The sequence below is a fragment of the Seriola lalandi genome, unplaced genomic scaffold (genome assembly GCF_002814215.2).
Source record: "Seriola lalandi dorsalis isolate HSWRI2012SDOR001 ecotype SW California unplaced genomic scaffold, Sedor1 jcf7180002054965, whole genome shotgun sequence".
In the NCBI taxonomy this organism is placed as follows: Eukaryota; Metazoa; Chordata; class Actinopteri; order Carangiformes; family Carangidae; genus Seriola; species Seriola lalandi.
In genome coordinates, this window is record NW_019525516.1 from 236,486 (window position 1) to 255,425 (window position 18,940).

Genomic DNA, 18,940 nt, shown 5'->3' on the forward strand with positions numbered 1-18,940 from the left:
GGAGGGAGAGAGGAGAGGGGTGAGGGGAGTGAGAGAGAGCTCTAAGTTACCGGGGAAGCAACTGTCCCCTGCAGAGGAAGAGTGAAGCTGGGGGTGCGTCAGCAAAACAGAAAAGGACGAAGCAAGAGGAGGAGTGATAAACCGCCGGCGGGGAGCTGACGGTGGTTAACCTCCTTTGATCGCCACTTTATTTGCTCAACAGTTTATAGGCTGATGTAAATTTTTATGATAACTGGTGAAAGTCGTGTGGGGACTGTTTCCTTTATGGTTCGACTGACCTTCCAGTAAAGCCGAGCAGCCAGCGACTGTCCGGTCAGAGTTTGGTAACTATAACTAGGCACCGCTTTGGTTTTTCTCCACACACCAAACAGATGCACATGTGGACCGACACCCTGCGTTGGAAGAGGTTGGTCGGTGGCGTCGGTGGCTACAGCACTAAGCTAAAGCAGTATTCCTTCTAAGGCCGAGAAGCATCTACAGTAAAAACCCCGTCTTAAGTTGAGGAAACAGTTTCCATCAAAGACTCATTGTTTAAAGAATTCTACGCTGTAAATCTGCCGCCGTTATCGTAACAAACACATGCGCCACGTGAGCTTAGTTGTTTTAAAATATTTATCAGCTGGTGTCATACAGTGTATTATTCTTTATTTACCACTGCCTGACACAAGCGGTGGACAGAGAGACAGAGGCGCAGACAGACAGGTTAGGGGCGGGGTTACTGTTAGCTCACCTTGTTCCCTATGGCTTTCTTGGGTGGGAAGTTGAAGGTGTCCGCCTGTGGAAACTGGGTCCTCAGGTGGTTGTGGAGCTCCCTGAACTCTGTGTAACGTCTGTACACGTTCCACTCATTGTCCAGGATGCGGATGTACACCTAAGGAAAGGAAAGGTAAGACAACGTCACGGTCATTATCGTCTCCTCACAAACCTGTGGAGACAAAGTGGTTCTGTGGTTCACACTGGTTACTGAGTGGACCAGCTTACAGGCATTTCCCCCTGTGGGATGTTTTCTAATCAAACGATCCGGTTATCAAATGTGCTATAGCGGGAAAAAAAAGAAAACACACCAACAGCACACTGTTTGTCATCGAACACTTCCAATAAATAAACGAGATGTGTGAAAGAAGGACTTCCTCTCATCCTCGTGAATGTGTATTTTCACTTACATACTGCGACAACAAAACGGAGAAAGAGTCTGTCTATAGAGGTGACTGTGCTGCCACCATTTCTATGCACCATTAGCTGCTTTATTCAGACTCACGGAAGATAGAGGCAGCAGAGAGAGAAGGAAAGATGAGCCTATTACAAGAAAGAGAGGGTGAAAAAGAGTAGGAGCTGGGTTTCATTTTCACAGTAAAAAAAAAAAAAAAAAAAACAGGGAATGCACAGAGACAAAAGAGAAAGCAGAACGGCTTTTTCGAGAATTCAATTTTAAAGTGCCCAGCCACAAAAAATAGACTCGATTCAGGTACATGAGAAGAGGAATTGATTTAAAAATCGACCAAATGCACCCAGGCGCGCCGCCCCCCCCCCCCCCCCCCCCCCCCATCAGACAAAAACAAAAAAATAAAGTAAACAAAAGACAACGACGTCAAAACTGCGCCATAATGCTTCACTGCATGTTCCCTTCCAGAGCCACGGCGTCCGGAGAGTGTTCTCACGGCCTTTACTGCTCCGCGACCGTCTGCAGGAAGTTCCACACAACATGCCGCCCCTTTTTGGATGTTTATTTCTGGCTCTGAATAGTCGTCAGTACATAACAAACCCTGGGCAGCGACATTCAACTTCACATTGTGAGTCACCTTTAACGTAACTTTAGCGTCAGGGTCACATGGAGCCGACTGAGCGTGCGTGCCGTTCTGTTAAGAGCGCTGTTCCAGTTGGCTGTTCCGCCGAGCTGCTGCACTGGGGCACTGGAGCCAGGGCTTACGGCACCAGTACACTCCCAACACAAATACTGTCAGAGGTCCAACAGCGTCTCCCCAATACCTTACAACGTCAAGAACTGACGCACACTTCAGCAGTTACCCAGAAGTGCAGAGGGTGAATCTGTGAGTCCGTACCAAATCCATCCAACACTTGTCAAAACATCCGACTAGAAAAAATAAAAACATCTACCTCACGATGAAGCCAGACAATCAAAGTAACACGGTTTCATCATCTGGGAGCTGTGAACGTCTGTAGAAAACGAATCTATCCAGTAGCTGTCGAGACAGAAATCTCGCTGAATAAGGGAAAAGTTTGACTGGATCAACAAACTCTCAGATTCATCCTCTGGTGACCATAAATGTCTGTACACACTTTCATAACAAATTAGACGACTTAATCGAATTAATCTTCTTCTTAATCACATTTCCATGAATTAATGCCCTCTTCAGATGTGCAACGGGCCACAGGAAGTGACTGCATTTTGCATTCATGTCAACCTCCGGGACATTTTGACGGGCGCAGGAGCAGGTAGATAATGACAGAATTTTTTGTTTTGAGGTGACACTTTCCGTTATTCAGTGATCTTTGTCAGCGCTCATGCTACTGCGCCGTCTAGGTTACATGACAAACATGGAAAATGTGGCATTTTGGACAGCCATTAAGAAGAGACTGACAGCTGAAGCTTTGTTAGCTGTCCTGAATGTCCCGCTGTTAATATTTCAGCATCGGTGACAGACATGTCTAGACACCGTTAATGTTATAAAAAGATATGAGAATATGACACTTCGCAGTATAGTTGAATTAAATGCTCTATATCATGTACCGTCATTTACATGGACGTTTACTGACTAAGTGGGAGGTGAGAAAGTATACCTTCTCTCTGTCTACTTTATGGAAACACTCACTTTATCCACGGTGTAATTGTAGGATAATAGCTTTGAGACTTTTATACATATGCCCTGAATTGAAGAGGCAAGTGAGGCAAAGTGCACGAGGTGAAAAGTACGACAAGAGAACTTATTGTAGTTTGGCCCACTCGCTCAGCCGGCACACAGCTGACTGAGGAAATTAAGGCAAGCTGCTTCTTCTCATAGTCATGTCACTCATTCTGAATCTGAACACACAGACGTACATGTTTTTAGATTCAGCTTGACTTGACCGTCAATCTGCTGAGGGGGAAGAAAAAGAAAAGATGCTCCCTATAACACAGAACTTGCCTGAGAGTCGTCATGTTTTAAGTTTTTCTTCAGTGTCGAAGTAATCCAGCGATAACTGAATGTACATCAACAGGTGCACCGCGAACAGGAGCTGATATTCTCTAACTCAGCAAACTTTTAATGGTGCCAATTTGCTAAAAATTTCCCGCAGTTGTCCTGATTTTGGGGGGGGGGCCGCAGTTCCACACACTGGGACACGCCTGCTTTACAGCAACTTGTTTTAAGAGCAGCTGCACTAAAGGAAAGACCAGAACCTGGTAAATGACAGTAGCGATTGACATGATTGGAGCAGACACGGCCACTAATGGACTGGAGACTTGTCATCTCAGCACTTTGTGTCTGACCTACAGAGGCACATCTGAGCTTTTGCCCAACTTCTTTTTTGCAAGTTAGGAGAAGAACTGACTTGTTATGATCTGGTAGTGTGTGTGTGTGTGTGTGTGTGTGTGTGTGTGTGTGTGTGTGTGTTATGGCATCTTTCATCATGATCAAAGAGAGGGGTGGAGATTCTGATTAAACTGGGCCATGATGAATGAATCAAAGTCCCCTGTATGAAACTATTTTATGTACTAAGATAAACAAGATTAGGTCAAAACCTAGTACGTGTGGAGACCTCCTGGTCGGTCACATGGTCGGTCACATGGTTGAGTGCGCACCATTAAGGTTGAGTCCTTAACGCAGCCGCCCCAGTTCAAATCTGGCCCGGGCCCTTTGCTCTAGCAACATTCAACATCGCCACTCATCGCCTGCTTTCATGGCAAATGTACCGACATAACCAACCACAACAACACATTTAGATATTACAGGAAATGAACTCGGCAGCCTGTTACCTGTCCAGGAGAAGAACAGCAAGTTCTCTCCATCTCTGAAACACTTTACTAACATTGACACATATTCACCTGAAGGGATGTGCACGGGCTTCCACCCCACACCCAACAGAAACTGTTTGCACCAATTCATTTTGAATTTGCAGCAGACAACGGGGAAGCACCAATACTCAACCGTCTGACCAATAGTGTAACTTGATCACCCAATCACTCAGTCAGTCAGTCAATCAGTCAGTCAGGGACATTCACGTTTATAGGCTGCAGATATGGATCTGCAAATTCCCACCTTGGACATTTCAGCCCTTAAAAAATCAAAGAAAATGAAGGTCGATGTCATTAAGTAAGTTTGGGATCTAAAGGTGTATGAATTGTTCACACATCATTTTACTCAATATTTCATAATTCACTACTTCAGTCTGGACTTGTCAAAAGTGTTTCTATGCAGGAGCGTGTTCAAAAATAAGCTGTCTGACATTTCAGTCACCTTCATAATCTCATACACGAGAGCACAAAAACTACAGAGAGATGAATTTCCACATCTACACGCTTTCCTGAATCACTCCATCAATGTAAAAAAAAAACAAAAAAAACAGGCTTGTCAAAGTCAAAGTGAAGTCCAAACTGAGCAATTACTTAATGTAACATTAAGTCGAGGGCTAGACATTTCATAATGTATATATGTATATGTATATATTATAGTTTAGGCATAGTAAGGTCCGTGCTTCTACATATTGCATATACTCTGTTGAAACATGCTACTGAACATAAATACCTGACAAGATAAGAAAAACTCGCTGCAGAACAAATTAACACATTTTGATGAAGTTTCATCCCCAACATCTGATGCAATCCACCTCGCTGACCTGAAAGTAGCATTACAGTTAGTGTGTGACATTTCCTGGAATAAAACTGTATCCCGAAACTAAAAAATAAATCAGATATATCTCAACATAATCCACTCAACATACTGCTTCAAAGAGCAGAATACAGCGGGTGCATACTGTAAAATATCCTCATGTACTCCGGTTCTACAGCCACATGTCATCTCTTGGGTCTGAGTGCACATTAAGAGCTGCATTAGCAAAGATGTGATGCTAGAATCAGTCCCATAGTGTCTGTAGTTCCTCAGACATCAAATAGCTCCTCACATGTGGCAGTATTAGCGCAGCGAGCTTAATCCACTTTACACCGTCTCATTGGCATACTTATTTATGGCACACACATTAGCCTCTGCACACGGCTACCAGGCTCCCTCCTCCTGACTAATCACAAATAGTCTTTCATTATCTCTGACAAAAATCTTGGCAACAGCTAAACTGCAGCATCCTTGAATGTTTGAGCCCCGGCGCTCAGATATCTACAATAGAGGCCGTCTTCAAACGTCTCTAATCGCGGTTCTGAGGGAACGTGCGGGAAAAACGGTTGATGGATTTTGGCTGTTGTTGAAGGCCCGACTGTGATGGACACAGTCCTTCTGTCGTTATTTAAATGGCTTATGAGAATATCTGACAAAGCATAACAATACGTTTGATGAAAATATGACCTCGATGAGTCAACATAAGAAGGAAAATCCACCTTTGGTTAGTGAAGTATAAGCAATTCATGATGATAAGAAAGGTCTTTTATTGGTGAACTGCTGTGATTTACTTCTTTGGTGAAGCCACATTTCTCACAAAATTGACTCACCTACTTCAGGTGGAAACTCACTGCATTCAGCTTCAGGCCATATTGAAGCGAAACGAAAGGTCAAGAAAAAGTGTGTACGCAGCTCCTGTCCTGTCTGCATGTCTGACACAGTAGCTGCATTGCAATTTTGTCTATTGACTCTAATGTTGGCGCAGAAAGATGTCTCTGTGGCTCTTGAATGGATTCCTCACTTTCTCTGTGATACAAATCTTTGCAACAAAAAAAAAGTAGTTTAGAAAGAAGTGCTGACTGACTTGAGTCTGAGGGGCCGTCTAGGGGTTGGTTCACTGTTGATGTTCCCTAATCAAACTCTTTCTGATCTACTCTTGAAAGATGTTTGCCCACCGATGCAAGGTACACAATACAAAGATTTAACTGTCAGTTCATAGATTTTGGTCCCTCCAGGGTTTGGTTTAAAATGCAAAGGCTTCATCACTAGTACAGCAGCAGCCGAAGTTTCAGCCCTCTGTTTGTGTCTGCACATGACGCATTCAGGCACAGTATTGTGAGTAGGTCAGCTGCACTTTGACAATAATCAATGTAGTTACATGTGTAAAGCAGTAAACGCAGCCTGTGTAAACAGCTGTATTGATTGAAGCGGGAGCGTATCTGTTCCATCAGATGAGCAGGAGACGGAGTGAAAAACGTGGCTGAACCCAACGCTGCTTTACATTCAGCCCAAAAAACGACTTACAAACCCCTCGAACTGGTGGATTTCAAATCGCAAAACAAAATGGTACAATTTGAAGGAACAGCGCAACATTTGAGAAACAGGCTTATTCCCTTTTTTTTTTTGCATAGAGTGAGATTAGACAATTGATACCACTCTCATATCTGTCTATTAAAGATAAGGTTACTGCCTTCCTAAAGTGACTTCCTGGAGTCTAGTTTTCACCGTGAGGTTGCCTGGCAACCAGCGGAGACTGGGTCAATTTTTTCTTGTCTAACTCGCAGCATAAATTAAACGTATTTCCAAATGTTGAACTTTTCCTTAAGGAACGTTTCAGAAATCTTTGTGTTGTTTCTGTTATTTGTTCTCTGTGGTGTCTTGATTAACAGTGAGCTTTTTTAGATGCTCATTTCAATGAGCCAGACTTAATCCTACAGATCAGTGGTGACATTTAAGATGGAACATCAGTGAACGAGAACAGGAGCCTCACTTCCAGCTGAGGCCCTCTACATACATATGAAGACTGTAGCCAGCAAGTGAACAAAACAAGAAAGAAATCAGTTCCCTTTTTGTGAGAATGTGTCACTTCATTTCAACAATCGATGTCAGACGACACTTATCAAATGACATTAACTACGCCTGGGTGGTGACACTGTAACAAAAGCTGTGCTCTGTGTTTTCCCAGCCTGTTTAGATGTAAAAGGACTAGCATGTGCTTTCATTTATTCATTAGCACGCCCATTAGCAGACACCTCAGCGACTGCAAACCGGTCGGAGGTCTGCATGCACACATGCATGATGATGCATGATTCAAAGTTTCTAATTGTGTGTGTGACATGTGGGAGGACGTTCCAGCACCTGGAAGAAAACCCACATGAAGCTGAGTAGAAAATGCAAAGTGGCACACTCAAAGGAAACCAAACACCCCCCCTTATGTGTACTGTTACCCTTATCCAGGGTAACAGTACACAGCCCGGCAGCTTCCCGAGGAAAAGAGCCCTCACGTACCGTGAAATAACTTCAGAACCACAGATCTGAAACAGGAAGCCTGTGAACAGATAATTGCAGCTTTTCTTTGCTTGACATTTAACTGGGTCTTTAGCCTGAGGGTATTCCAACAAGCAGGTGGAACTAGGAGCAGCGCGGTTGAGGATTGCAGAAAGTGCAGATGATAATGATGTTTCTCTCCCCGCTGTATCTCTCTGAGAAAACCCTGGTCTGTTGTTCCCCCATCCGACAGCCAGGCTAACTGTAGGTGTACAGACTCGTGCAAACCCATTTCCAGCACCACAGGAGGCCCATACAGAAGAGCCCTCTTTGCTCACTTCACAGTTGGAAGACTACGCAACTGCCAGGCACAAGCAAGATGGCCGACCATGGCTTTTTTTTTTTTTTTTTTGGCAAATGTATCACATCACCAAATCATGTTTGAGGGCATCTAGTGTGTTCTACATTAACATGTAATGACCTCCATCTGCTTCCGACCTGTTCCGACACAATCTGGTTGAGTTTGGTTGAAATGTAACACCAGCGGAAGGTGTCAATCAAACCAGAGGGAAGCAGGAAAGAAACAAGAGAAAAACTACAGCAAAAAGAAATTAACAGAGAGAGAGAGAGAGAGAGAATGAGGGAGCAAGAGGAGAGGAGGAGAGCCAAGTCAAACCAAAGCAAAGGCAGTGGAGCCTCATGTCATCACCCCTCCCTCTTCATCATTGTAGGTCAAAACATTTGCCCAATTAGGCAGAAAATAGAATCCATTTGGAGGCTTGGAGAGGAGGAGGGGAGGGAGGGAGGGGCAGTAGTAAAGGACCACAGAAAAGGAAAGACCTCAATATATGAGTGCATCCTTTTCATGTGCCTGAAACCCTGCTTAAAGCAAGTGAAGTGCTATTTGGAGGGAAAAAAAGAAAAGAAAAGCTTTATGATTAATAATTAATACGAGCAGTAATACCACAGTCAACACAGATAAACCGACAACAGACAAAAAGACTTTCTGTACGTTCAGACCGAAAGCAGCCAAGAACGTCGAAATGAACGAAGTCATTCATTTTCTATGTGAGCCAGCGTGTTGAAGTGGATGGAAACTTCATGGTAATGAGCTATGACGCGGTTCGGCAGCAACTAATCGGAATGTAGAAGAAGAGAACAGGAGCGAGGGAACTGCATGCTAGTTGCTTGGCAACTTGATGCAAATCAGTTGGAGACGTTAACGTCGCCGATTTAAAAGATTTCTTGCGGTTAACTTACAGCTACTTGGCACAAAGATAACAACTGACATGCCGCTTTGCTTTAAATAGAGTTTGAAGACGAAAATAAACCTGCTATCTGTCCACGAACCACAACAGCGTCGGTAACGATGAGGGCTACGTACAGTTATAGATCTGTGAGGCAGGGCTTTGAACTAAATGCAAACACCAGCAAGCTAACGTGCTCACCGTGACAATGCTAACATGCAGATGTGTATCAAGTATAGATTTGCCACGCTCAACAACTAGTTTTTAGCAATAAAAAATATTCAGTTCCGCAAATTTTTCGTCAAAAACCAGCGAGAGTGAGAGTGAACGCCGCTCACGATCACGGGGTTTTTTTTTACGACAGTTATACGGCACGCCGCATGATGTCTCCATGGACACGGCTCAGCTTGGCAGGTACCAGCGGTACAGACGCATCTACCGCTGCTGCAGTTTGTTTGAGCATTTGAAGCAGTTTTATGAACAAACAAGTGAAGACTCAGGCAGATTATATTTATATACAGATTTTAAATGTAACTAATGTCTGTGATTCTGTGGTGTACAATAATTCATTTAGTTTGGGAGTGGCGATGACTTGTGGCTGGTGATGGATGGGTAGAAAGAGGTTGAAAAAGAATATCGGCCTTTATTTATTTAAAAAAAAAAAAATGGAACAAATGAACATGAACTAGTTCATTTTTGGAAGTGTGAACTTAGCTCAAAATTTAAAAAGATGAACTTTGAACTAGTTCATTTTAAGTGTGAACCGGCACAGCGCTGCTCATGGTGGTGCTGGAGGAAAAGTCAGGGGGGATCACCAAAGAAGAAGACCCGCTGTTTGACTGACAAGCGTTCCTTGCCGAGACGCCACGCCAACACTTCAACACCAAAGTTCTCCCGTTTATTCAAAAACAAGAATTTCTGACAATTTAACTGACAAGACGACTCTTTAAAACTCTGTGCACGGGTCTTCTGAGAGCCAAAGAAATAACTGTTTAAAAAAGCAGCAAAGATCAAGAAAAACACATCACGATGAGAAAAACTAAGGGAAAAAACAGAAATACAGAGACAATGCCAAAAAGAAAAGACAGGAAGAGAGAGGGTGATTACTACCTTAACTTTTATTTATGCGTTGTTTATTTCAGAGCTTTGCTGCTCCTGACATCTTACAGAATTAGACACTGACGAGAAGGAACTGGTGAATGTAGATGAGGAAAGAGCCGAGGAGGAGGAAGAATGCTGTTGGGAGGAGGAGGAGGAGGAGGAGGAGGAGGAACTAAAGACAATCAAGAAAAGAGCAACCACAGTTGAACCTGTAAGAAAAAGACTGAGAAAATAGGTGGAAGGGCAGAGAAAAGGAGTGAAGAGGAGGAGAGGGTGGAGGCGTGTGGATAGAAAATAAACTAAGCACCCTTTTTTTGATGACTGTGCTCGCTTCTGAATTATACAAATGAATGAATGATTAAATGGGGGAATTATCGTCTGATTGTATGAATCCACAAAGAAACCGACGAGCAAAACATCCATTGCCGTCGCCGTGGCAGCGTGATGAAGCAGCATGTGGTATTTGAACCAAACCATTCAAACGCCACTGTTCTGTTGCTAAGTGGAAGCTAATGAGAGCGACAAAGCTGCAGCACCACACACCAACAGATTTCTGCTTCTGATTAACTTGATGATGAACTTGATGGATTCAGTGAATGGGGAATGTAATACTCTTTATATGCTGAACCATTCTCTTCTATCGGCCGAAGCCAGCTCCGGTTTTCATCCCCTCCTTGGGTCCTCTTGGCAGATGAAATAAAGACATTCACCTTTTTGTGTGTCCTACACACTCTGTCTCTTTTTGAGGGAGGTTGCTGGAAGTTTATGAGGTTGAGGTGAAGTCTTCAAACGCAGAAGAGGAAGAAGAAGAAAATCTGCCTCACCAATTACCTTGACTTTTTCTCTTCAGCAAGAAAATGTAACAGGAGATAAGTGAAGAGTTGTGTTTGTATTTACCACTGAAAGACGGATTGGAAAGAAGGAAACAAATTTTAATTTTAATTTCATATTCAGCTGTGTGCAAATGTTTGGGCACCCCTCGGCAAATAACACGTTTTGTGTAAATACAGCACCTTAAAACGAGCCGCTCCTCAGATGTTAATGCACTGTAACTTTTTTATTTCATGCGGCGCACACATCAGTACGTCGCGTTTGTTTTGCTTCGGTTAGTCTTTGAAATGTGAAAAAAAAAAAAGGAAGAAAGAAGCAGCTGGTGTTTCAAGGAGGATCCTTCTCATTAAAATCTAATAAGTGAAACTAAAGCAGAGTGTGCAGCGAGGGTTTTTCCACACATTATACCGACTGACTCCCCAAGCCTCTCCTACATGCCTGTCAAAAACAACTCCTAAATGTGAGAGGGAGCTATTATTAAAAAAGTCTGTTTTCTATTTTCTATTCTATACTGTGTCAATTGAAGAAAATGCCCCATCACTCCACCAATCTCAGGAAAACAACGCTACCAACCCCTAAGTGCATATTGGAGCTCTTTTGAAAGACACAATTTTGTTGAAATTGAATTTCGTTGAATAGATGCTTCAGTTATCTAAAACACATGGAGGAGAAAAAAAAAAAACAATGCAGACACTTTGTGGGAAAAGAAATCCAACTCAAAACTAACTTAATCCTAGTTAAAAATACAGGGATCATAAACAGAGGTCGTTAAACACGGTTCCAGATTAATGCTAATATTGAACCATATCTGCTGGATGTTTAAACTTGCTAATGTTTGCTAACAAATTCACGTATCAACTCAGTGTTGTTTTACAGCTTTTTTCCGCTGCCCCCAAGTGGCCAGAAAATCAGTTCTTGTAGATTTTAACTGCTGTCCGACTGTGGTTTTGTCTCTTTTATACTGCAGCTTAGTCTAAGACCATCTGATGACTCCAATATTCACTCTTCTTTTAGCTCTGGTTTTGTTCTTCACCCACTTCTGAGGGATATATCTTCCTTTTTTTTCCCCCTGTGACGACTTCATAATAAAAGTCAAGTTGAGTTTCACCAGTTTAATGCTTTTATGTATAATGTATTTAAATGAAAACGTTCAGGACTGCCACTTTGAGAGAGCTTATTAACCCTGACCCTAACCCATCATTGTCTCTATGATACCAGAGGTTCCAGTACGAGCTGCGTGTTCAGGGCAGACTGGAGGCCACAGTGAGTCGCTATCGGAAAGTGACGAGACGGGCCTGGGGCTAGCTGGTTAGCATGCTAACTTCAGTAGAAGACAAGGCGTGATAAGACGTTTTCCACCTCTGGAGACAGCTCTTGGCGAATAAAGGAATGAAGCCGCTAATGCTAATGTTGGGCTACGTAGCAATAGCAGAACGAACAAATAGCTCTTTTAAGACTTCTAAGGAATCCGTGGGAACCCTCACACTCAGGTGCAAAATATCAGGAGGCTGACTGAGCAGGCGGGACAAAGATCGAATCCCACCGATTTTAAAATACAGCTTTGAAGGCCCAGAGGAAAAAACAGTTCTTCCTTTCTTCCTCATACAGAGCAGCCGTCAATACACCAGACGCTGTAAGCCTTTTATCACTTGAGGACTCAGCACAAGTTCTTAAAGACCAGCGGGTGGTCACCAGATATGAGCACTCAATGTCTAAGTTTGGGGCTACCTTGGAAAAACTGTCTGACGCCACAGCGGGAGGAAAACAGGACAAGCCACAGCTCTTATCTCCGTCTTTTATCACAATTGCTCCCTTTATTCTGTTCTTCTCATCTCCCACTCCCTTCTCCTGTCATCTCCCTCCCTCCCTCCCTCCCACTCTTCGTCTTTGTGTGTCCCTCCTCAAACAATTTGACTAAAAACTCAGTCACGGTGGGAGACTCCTTCTCTCTCACCTCTTTCGTGTGAATGAATGAGTCACTGACGGGTCCTGAGAACTGGCTTTGAGCATATTAAGGAAGCTGGGGAGTAAATGATTGAAGGTAAAGGCGGAGTGGAGGATGTAGAGCAAAGTAGAGCTGAATGGGGCAGAAAGAAAGAGGGGAGGGGAAAGTGGAGTGATGGGAAAAATGAAGCATGAGAGGGAGAGGCAGACAATTAGTGACACAAGCAAAATGGGTAAATATAAATTGTGAGTAACAAGAGAGAAGAAGCACAGAGAGAAGAGCTGGAGGGGGGTGAGGCAGACTGACAAATTACACCCCAGCTCTAGATCTAATCAGAAGTCTTGAGGTTAAAGCAGAGATCATCACACTCACTCCCCTCGAAGGGACAACGCCGTCACCAGCCGAATCCCGATTCTGCCGCCATCATCCCTACAGGGAGAAAGGGCAGACAAAGTCTCCGCCTCACCCCTCACGTCCCCCTTTCCACTGGCCAACATCTGCACCTTTGCAGTTTTTATTGGAGGGCGGCTCACTGATGAAGTGCCACAGCAGGTGCTGGGCACCCTCCATGAGCGTTGCACAACTCAAAGACACAGAACCACATGCACTGGGAAAAAAAGTGAGTTTATATTGTTTGACTGAGTTTTTATTTCATGCTCGGGGTGAGACATGGCCAATTATTAGACTTCTACACCAATTATTTTGTCCAGGGCTGCAAGAGACTGAAGGTTATCCCAGCTCTTTAACTGTCAACAAGATTACGCAACGAGTACTGAACTGATTTGTACCGAACTCGGTGGAGGGACGGAGCACAGGCCACGGAGGAACCCATTACATTCTGCTGCAGATCTGGATCATTTACTATGAAGCAGAATTTTTTTTTCTCGGTGCATGTTGTCCGACACCGGCCTTGTATGAGGGCTTCACTGTAAACGGACTGCTCTTAAGTAGAACTTTTCTAGCCTTATACTACAAGCCGCATTCACCCATTCAAACACATGCGAACCGGAGGAGCTGGAAAATCGAACCACTGACCTTCTGATTGGTGGGCAACAGCGCTCTACCTCCTGAGCCACAGGTGTTCTTATGGTGGTGTCCCCCTCTGGCCAAAAGGTCTTGCTATTAATCCCTGATACTGCCAATACATGTCCATCTACTGCCATGTATCTTATTTAAATGCCATTGAACCAGACACTGAACCCCAACCTCCCCATTGTGAATCTCTCCGGATAAGACAGATGTCTTAAGTGTCTGAAATGGAAATGTAATGTAAATTACACTGATGCTGAAGTTGATGTGGAGCCCGTGCTGCAGTGTGCAGCAGTAAAAGCAGCCTCTGTGCCGTCCCCAGGGTGTTTAATCTATGACTGATGGATGTAAGACCAAGACAACGACTGTAATTATCATCATCATCATCATTGTAAAACATCCATCATTACCATCATCAACATAATAGTTATATTCCTCTGTCACCAACCAGCCATTATCATAACCATAATCACTCACACGCACGTCCGCGCACACACACTCAGACTCCTGTACGTGCACGGCAACGCGCACAGACGCGCCGAAAAACTGCGCGCGAGATCGTCAGCGTTACCGGCGTTTAAAAACAGAAACATCCGTCTGTCTTTGAACGCAACAACCAGCACACGCGCACAGCTACACGCGCACACTTAAAAGCTCGCATTAATACATATGGATGTATCATCTCATTTGCATAGCTAAAGCGGCCCGTCACCATGTGGTCTGAGCCTGTGGCTAATCAGCGCAACTCAAACTGAGCGGGTCCGGATGTAAAGCTTAGCGCCTCGGCAGCCACAAGTCTCCCGAGTTAACCCAGCTGCACCCGGATGCTAATATAGAAATTAAAGGTGCTAACACATTTCCCACATTGCATTTCTCTGGGGGGACGGCAGTCCACTGCAGGCAGCGGTGCACACATCTGAAAGAGTGTCAGAGAGGACGTCTCAATTATTCATTGAGTGGCTGATTTATGTGGTTTCATATGGTGCATATTAAAGGCTTTGGAAGGCAAAGGGAAGCCAAAGATGGTTTATGTAACTGCCATTAATTGGGACCCTTCTATCACTCTCTTTCTCTCAGAGGACACAAACAGCTACTGCTCTGTTCTGTACTGTGCAGGTACTTAAAAAAAAAAATAAATAAATCCAGAGGTGCTTTTTAAACTACAGTATCTCTTAAATCCGATGCACGTCTATATAGAAATAGAACAAACGTGAAGAACACAAAGAGGAAGAGAATGAGAAAAGTTACAGCAGACATTATCCAGTCTCATTAGCATAATTAAAACAGTGAAAAGTTTGCAGCGAGTCCCTGACTTTGTGTGGAAATTATAGCCTCAGCTTTTTGCTGATCAAAGAGAATTGCTTATTTGGAATATATGCACATACAGTATGAATGTACATGTAGAACAGCCCGGGAGTTGAGGATCAGAGGTGCTAGTTCTCAACATTTACATTCTGCTATTTCCATATACCGTAATCGACATGCTCTCCATTCACTGTTAGATGGTGTCTGCGCTTGTGTTTGTGTGCGCACGCGTGGATGGTCGGATGCACAAGTACATGAAGATCTGAACAGAGCAGGTTTTTTTTTTTTTTGCAGGGAACAGTGCAACATTTTCTCCGCTGTGGATTAAACACATTTTAGAAATGTTCGTCTTTGTCTCGTCTGGGAGGCAGTGTGAGGTTAAATGTGTGATTCATTATTGTTGTCAAATGGCTGTGGAGGTGGGAGGGTCCCTCCCGCTTTGTCCTGGAACTCATCATCAGGAGCAACACCACCCTCCCAACCAAGTCTAAGAATGGAAAATGATTGGGAGAAGATTGACAAAAGAGTGGGGGAGAGGGCACAGAAAAAAAAATAAAAATGGGGAAGGGGTGAAAAGGGAAAGAAAAGAGTGACTGATAAAAACAGAACAAGAGACAGATAATAAAGGCAAGCAGTGCAAAGTGGGAGGTAGAGAGGCAGAAAGATGGATGATGATGAGCGGCTAAATCCATGAAAGAGGCTGTAAACACTGTGAGTTTGTTGAGCTCAAAACTCTGAAATAACATTGAGCCCGAACGCCAGCTGAAACATTAAGAGGAAGAAGATGAAGGTGACTTATCTGTGATATTGGTTTGTGTGTTCTGCGACGTATTAAAAGTCGTGGAAAATGAAACTTTTTCCACTTCACGCTTCCCTAACATCCCCGGCATGTCGGCAGTGCGTATGTAGAAGTGTTTGGAGGGGCGGAGCGATGACTTTACTTATTAACCTCTCAAAGTTTAGAAACGTCATAATTGGGCAGAGGAAACTACATTCATCAGGAGTTCGTACTACTGGCAACTAAAGCGCAGTCAGAGTTTACAACTACAGATAAGTCATCTCCTCTTTAAAAAAACTTTATCATAGCTCGATGATGTCAGTTGCAATGTAAAGAGTATATCCCTCCCACTGCTGCGGCACCACAGGTATGACACCTGGTAATCAATGGCGTGAAAGCTCCCATCAGACAGCAGCACAGCGGTGAGTTTCCCAGCAGGACTACACCGCACCACATGATTCACCCATGTGAGGAACTGGACCAAAGGTTTATGTTGCCCTTAACAGTAAACTGACCAAAAGACGATGCTAAGCTAAGCTAAGCTAAGCTAAGGTGGCTTCAAAGGCAATATACAGAACGCTCAATGAGAAAAAGAGGAACAACTAAAGGCTTAAAGGAAGTTTGCCAAAGAACAGATTGATACTCAACAACACTACTGGGACTAATGAAACTAAGTTTGAACCGTTTGGGAAGAACATCCAGCACCATGTAGTGTGTAAAAACAACTCCATCACTGACATGAAAACCAACCGGGCTTTGCTGCCTCCCTCCTGGGCCCCGACAGCTCGCCATCATCAAGGGGAAAATGAATTCCCAAGTTTATCGAGGTCTCTCACAGAGGAATATCCGGGTGTCAGGGTGATGCAATTAACAATAATATTTTGATCAACTGTTCAGCCCTATTGTGGGATGACCTCAAGAGAGAGACGCTCACACCAGACATCCTGAGAACACGGCATACATTTTCTCATCACTGTATCTTGGCTGGACGGTTTCGTCTAACGGCCCAGTTCTGACAGAGCCGTCAACCATCCCTTACTCTAACGTAGGCGCGAGAGGAAAAGTCAGGATATCACCAAAGTGGATTCATCCTCCACGAATGCCGCGGCCACACGACTGACACTGATTAATGCTGGAGCTTAATACTGCTGCTTTCCTTCTCAGGTCTCTTTCATTCTGTACATGAGTTTTAGCCAACTACCTTACTGCATGCACGCAGCTGGCATTATACAGCTGGCAAAAGAAACGAGTTCCTCATCATCTCCTGGATGTTCTTTCCTAAACCACAATGCCAGCCTGAAATACACAGGTAATGAAAACACAGACACTCCTGCACACACCAGATGAATCCTTGTGTTCGTTGACGGGGTGCAAATGATGCTTCCTTCCCTTCTCTCATAATAGCCTCTATTGTTGGTATTGTGTGGGAGGGAGACACTGATTTGCTGCGGCCGGTATAATTCTCTCATTATGAGTTCAGGAGGGGAAAAAGAGGCACAGGGAGGGATGACGGGATGAAGGCCCAGAGGCACGGCGTGCCACAAAGAGCAAAACCCGACTGATAATGGAGCAAATCCATCAGTCTCTCGCTCTCCATCTCTGTCTGTCTCTCGTCATCCATCCACAGGCCTTACGGAGCTTTAGATGGAAGTCATTTCAGGGAGCTTGGAGAGAAAAGTGGCTCAAAAGAAATGCAAAAAGAGATAATGGAGTACAGGCATTCTTGCCCGCCTGCCCGCCCGCCGCCCCCCCCTCCATCGCCATAATGCCATGCAATCTGGCAGAGAGAGGGAGAGGAAATAGGGAAGCTAGAAAAGAAGGCAGAAAGAAAGAGGGAGAGAGACGGAGCAGACATTGTGAGGCGGTGGTTAGATCAGCCTTCCCTCTCTGGTTGAGAGCAGCAGCAGCAGCAGCAGCAGCAGCAGCAGCTTAGAGCTGTTAGTGTGCTTATTTTCAACCACAAGGTTGCTGTGACCTAACTTAGGCTCCGGCTTCTAAAATCCCATTCACTCTCCGAGCCTCCCAGAACCCTCTCCAGCTCCGGCTATGGCTCATTGCTCTCATCATTGGTTCAATTTTACAAGCATATGCAAGTGCAAGTTTGAGAAAAAGACAGAGGGAAAAAAAAAACAAGCCCAATGCAGCCACTCGAGGGTATTTTAAAAAAGCCCCCTGCCTTCTCCTCATGATACCCTCAGGTCTTAAAGGACTGTTGGCTCGGTGTTCAATCACCACAACAACCTCACCTTAACAACAATGACTCCGGTAACCTTGGCCATCCATTAGCCTGTCTAAGAACAAAAGCTGTTTCCATAGGGAGCCATTAGACGAATATAGCCCTGGGAAGGAAAGTATCCAATACACCAGATGGGCTGCGCTTTATACCAGCTCCAGGGCTGGACAGCAGTCTCACTGAGCCCGTTTATCGAGAGGGAGAAATTAGGCTAAATCAGTGCAACACATGGAAAATGTTCAGGTTCGATGCTGGAGTCGATCCACTAATCTGAAACTGCAGGTGGACACTGATTACTGCCCAAAGCTTGGCAGTTTCCTGCACGCTCCAGTGTGATTCCCACACTTCTAACCCAACTATTTTTTATTTCCTCAAACTGTCCATCACTGACAGGAAGACGATTTCTTTCATTGGATTCACCGAATCCATCAGTGATTAGCCCCCAAATTTGAGCCTCTCGTGTTTTACAATTACATCTGAGTCACAGAGCTGAGCAGCTGATGTTCTGAAAAGTAAATATCCAGAGAGGTTTGAAAACCCAGAAGGCCGTTTAACAAAAACACGAATCCTCTTCTAACCGTCTGGATGGAAAAATGTTCTGTCTACTGGACCAGAGGAAAAGATTTTTAACCTGTTTTACAGGGTGCGACTGTATTTCCGATATCCAGGTCCCCAAAAATATTAAATACTGGAGCAAAATATCAACATATACGAATACAGCTGGTTTTTGTTGAACAACGTGAGCAAGATGTCATTTCCAGCCACCGTCTTTGTTTGGATTAGAAAAAGGAGTCTTTATTTTTTTCTTAAAATCAGATGCTTCGCCGTGTGACTGAGATTTCGTGGTAACACATGAGAGACAACATCTGTTAAATCAACATCTGTTGAATGAATTCTCCAAAAACTCTGCTTTTACGACGCACCCACCTGTACGTCCTGCTGCATAAACAAGCTGCCAAATTGCAGAGGGGGAACAACTCACTTCCCCAACACTGTGCTGCGACTGTGTCGATAAATACCTGGATATCTTTTTTTTTTTTAAATCATCAATCGTCGACAGGACGGAGATAATTTCACAGAGAAGAGGCATCAGACAGCTCTCGGCTCGAGCCCCGAGTTTACATCTATTATGTATAAGTTGAGTCGGGCTGAGCTCGA

The 18,940-nt window shown here is 44.1% G+C and overlaps 1 protein-coding gene across 1 annotated transcript in view; it reads right to left on the bottom strand.

Moving 5' to 3' along the window:
* The window catches only part of snx29 (sorting nexin 29), a 128,056-nt gene that overhangs the window by 25,082 nt on the left and 84,034 nt on the right, over positions 1 to 18,940 (bottom strand). The window contains exon 19 of the mRNA XM_023395568.2: positions 731 to 871. Within this exon, the coding sequence (XP_023251336.1) occupies positions 731 to 871 (141 nt within the window). The remainder of the gene's footprint in view (positions 1 to 730; positions 872 to 18,940) is intronic.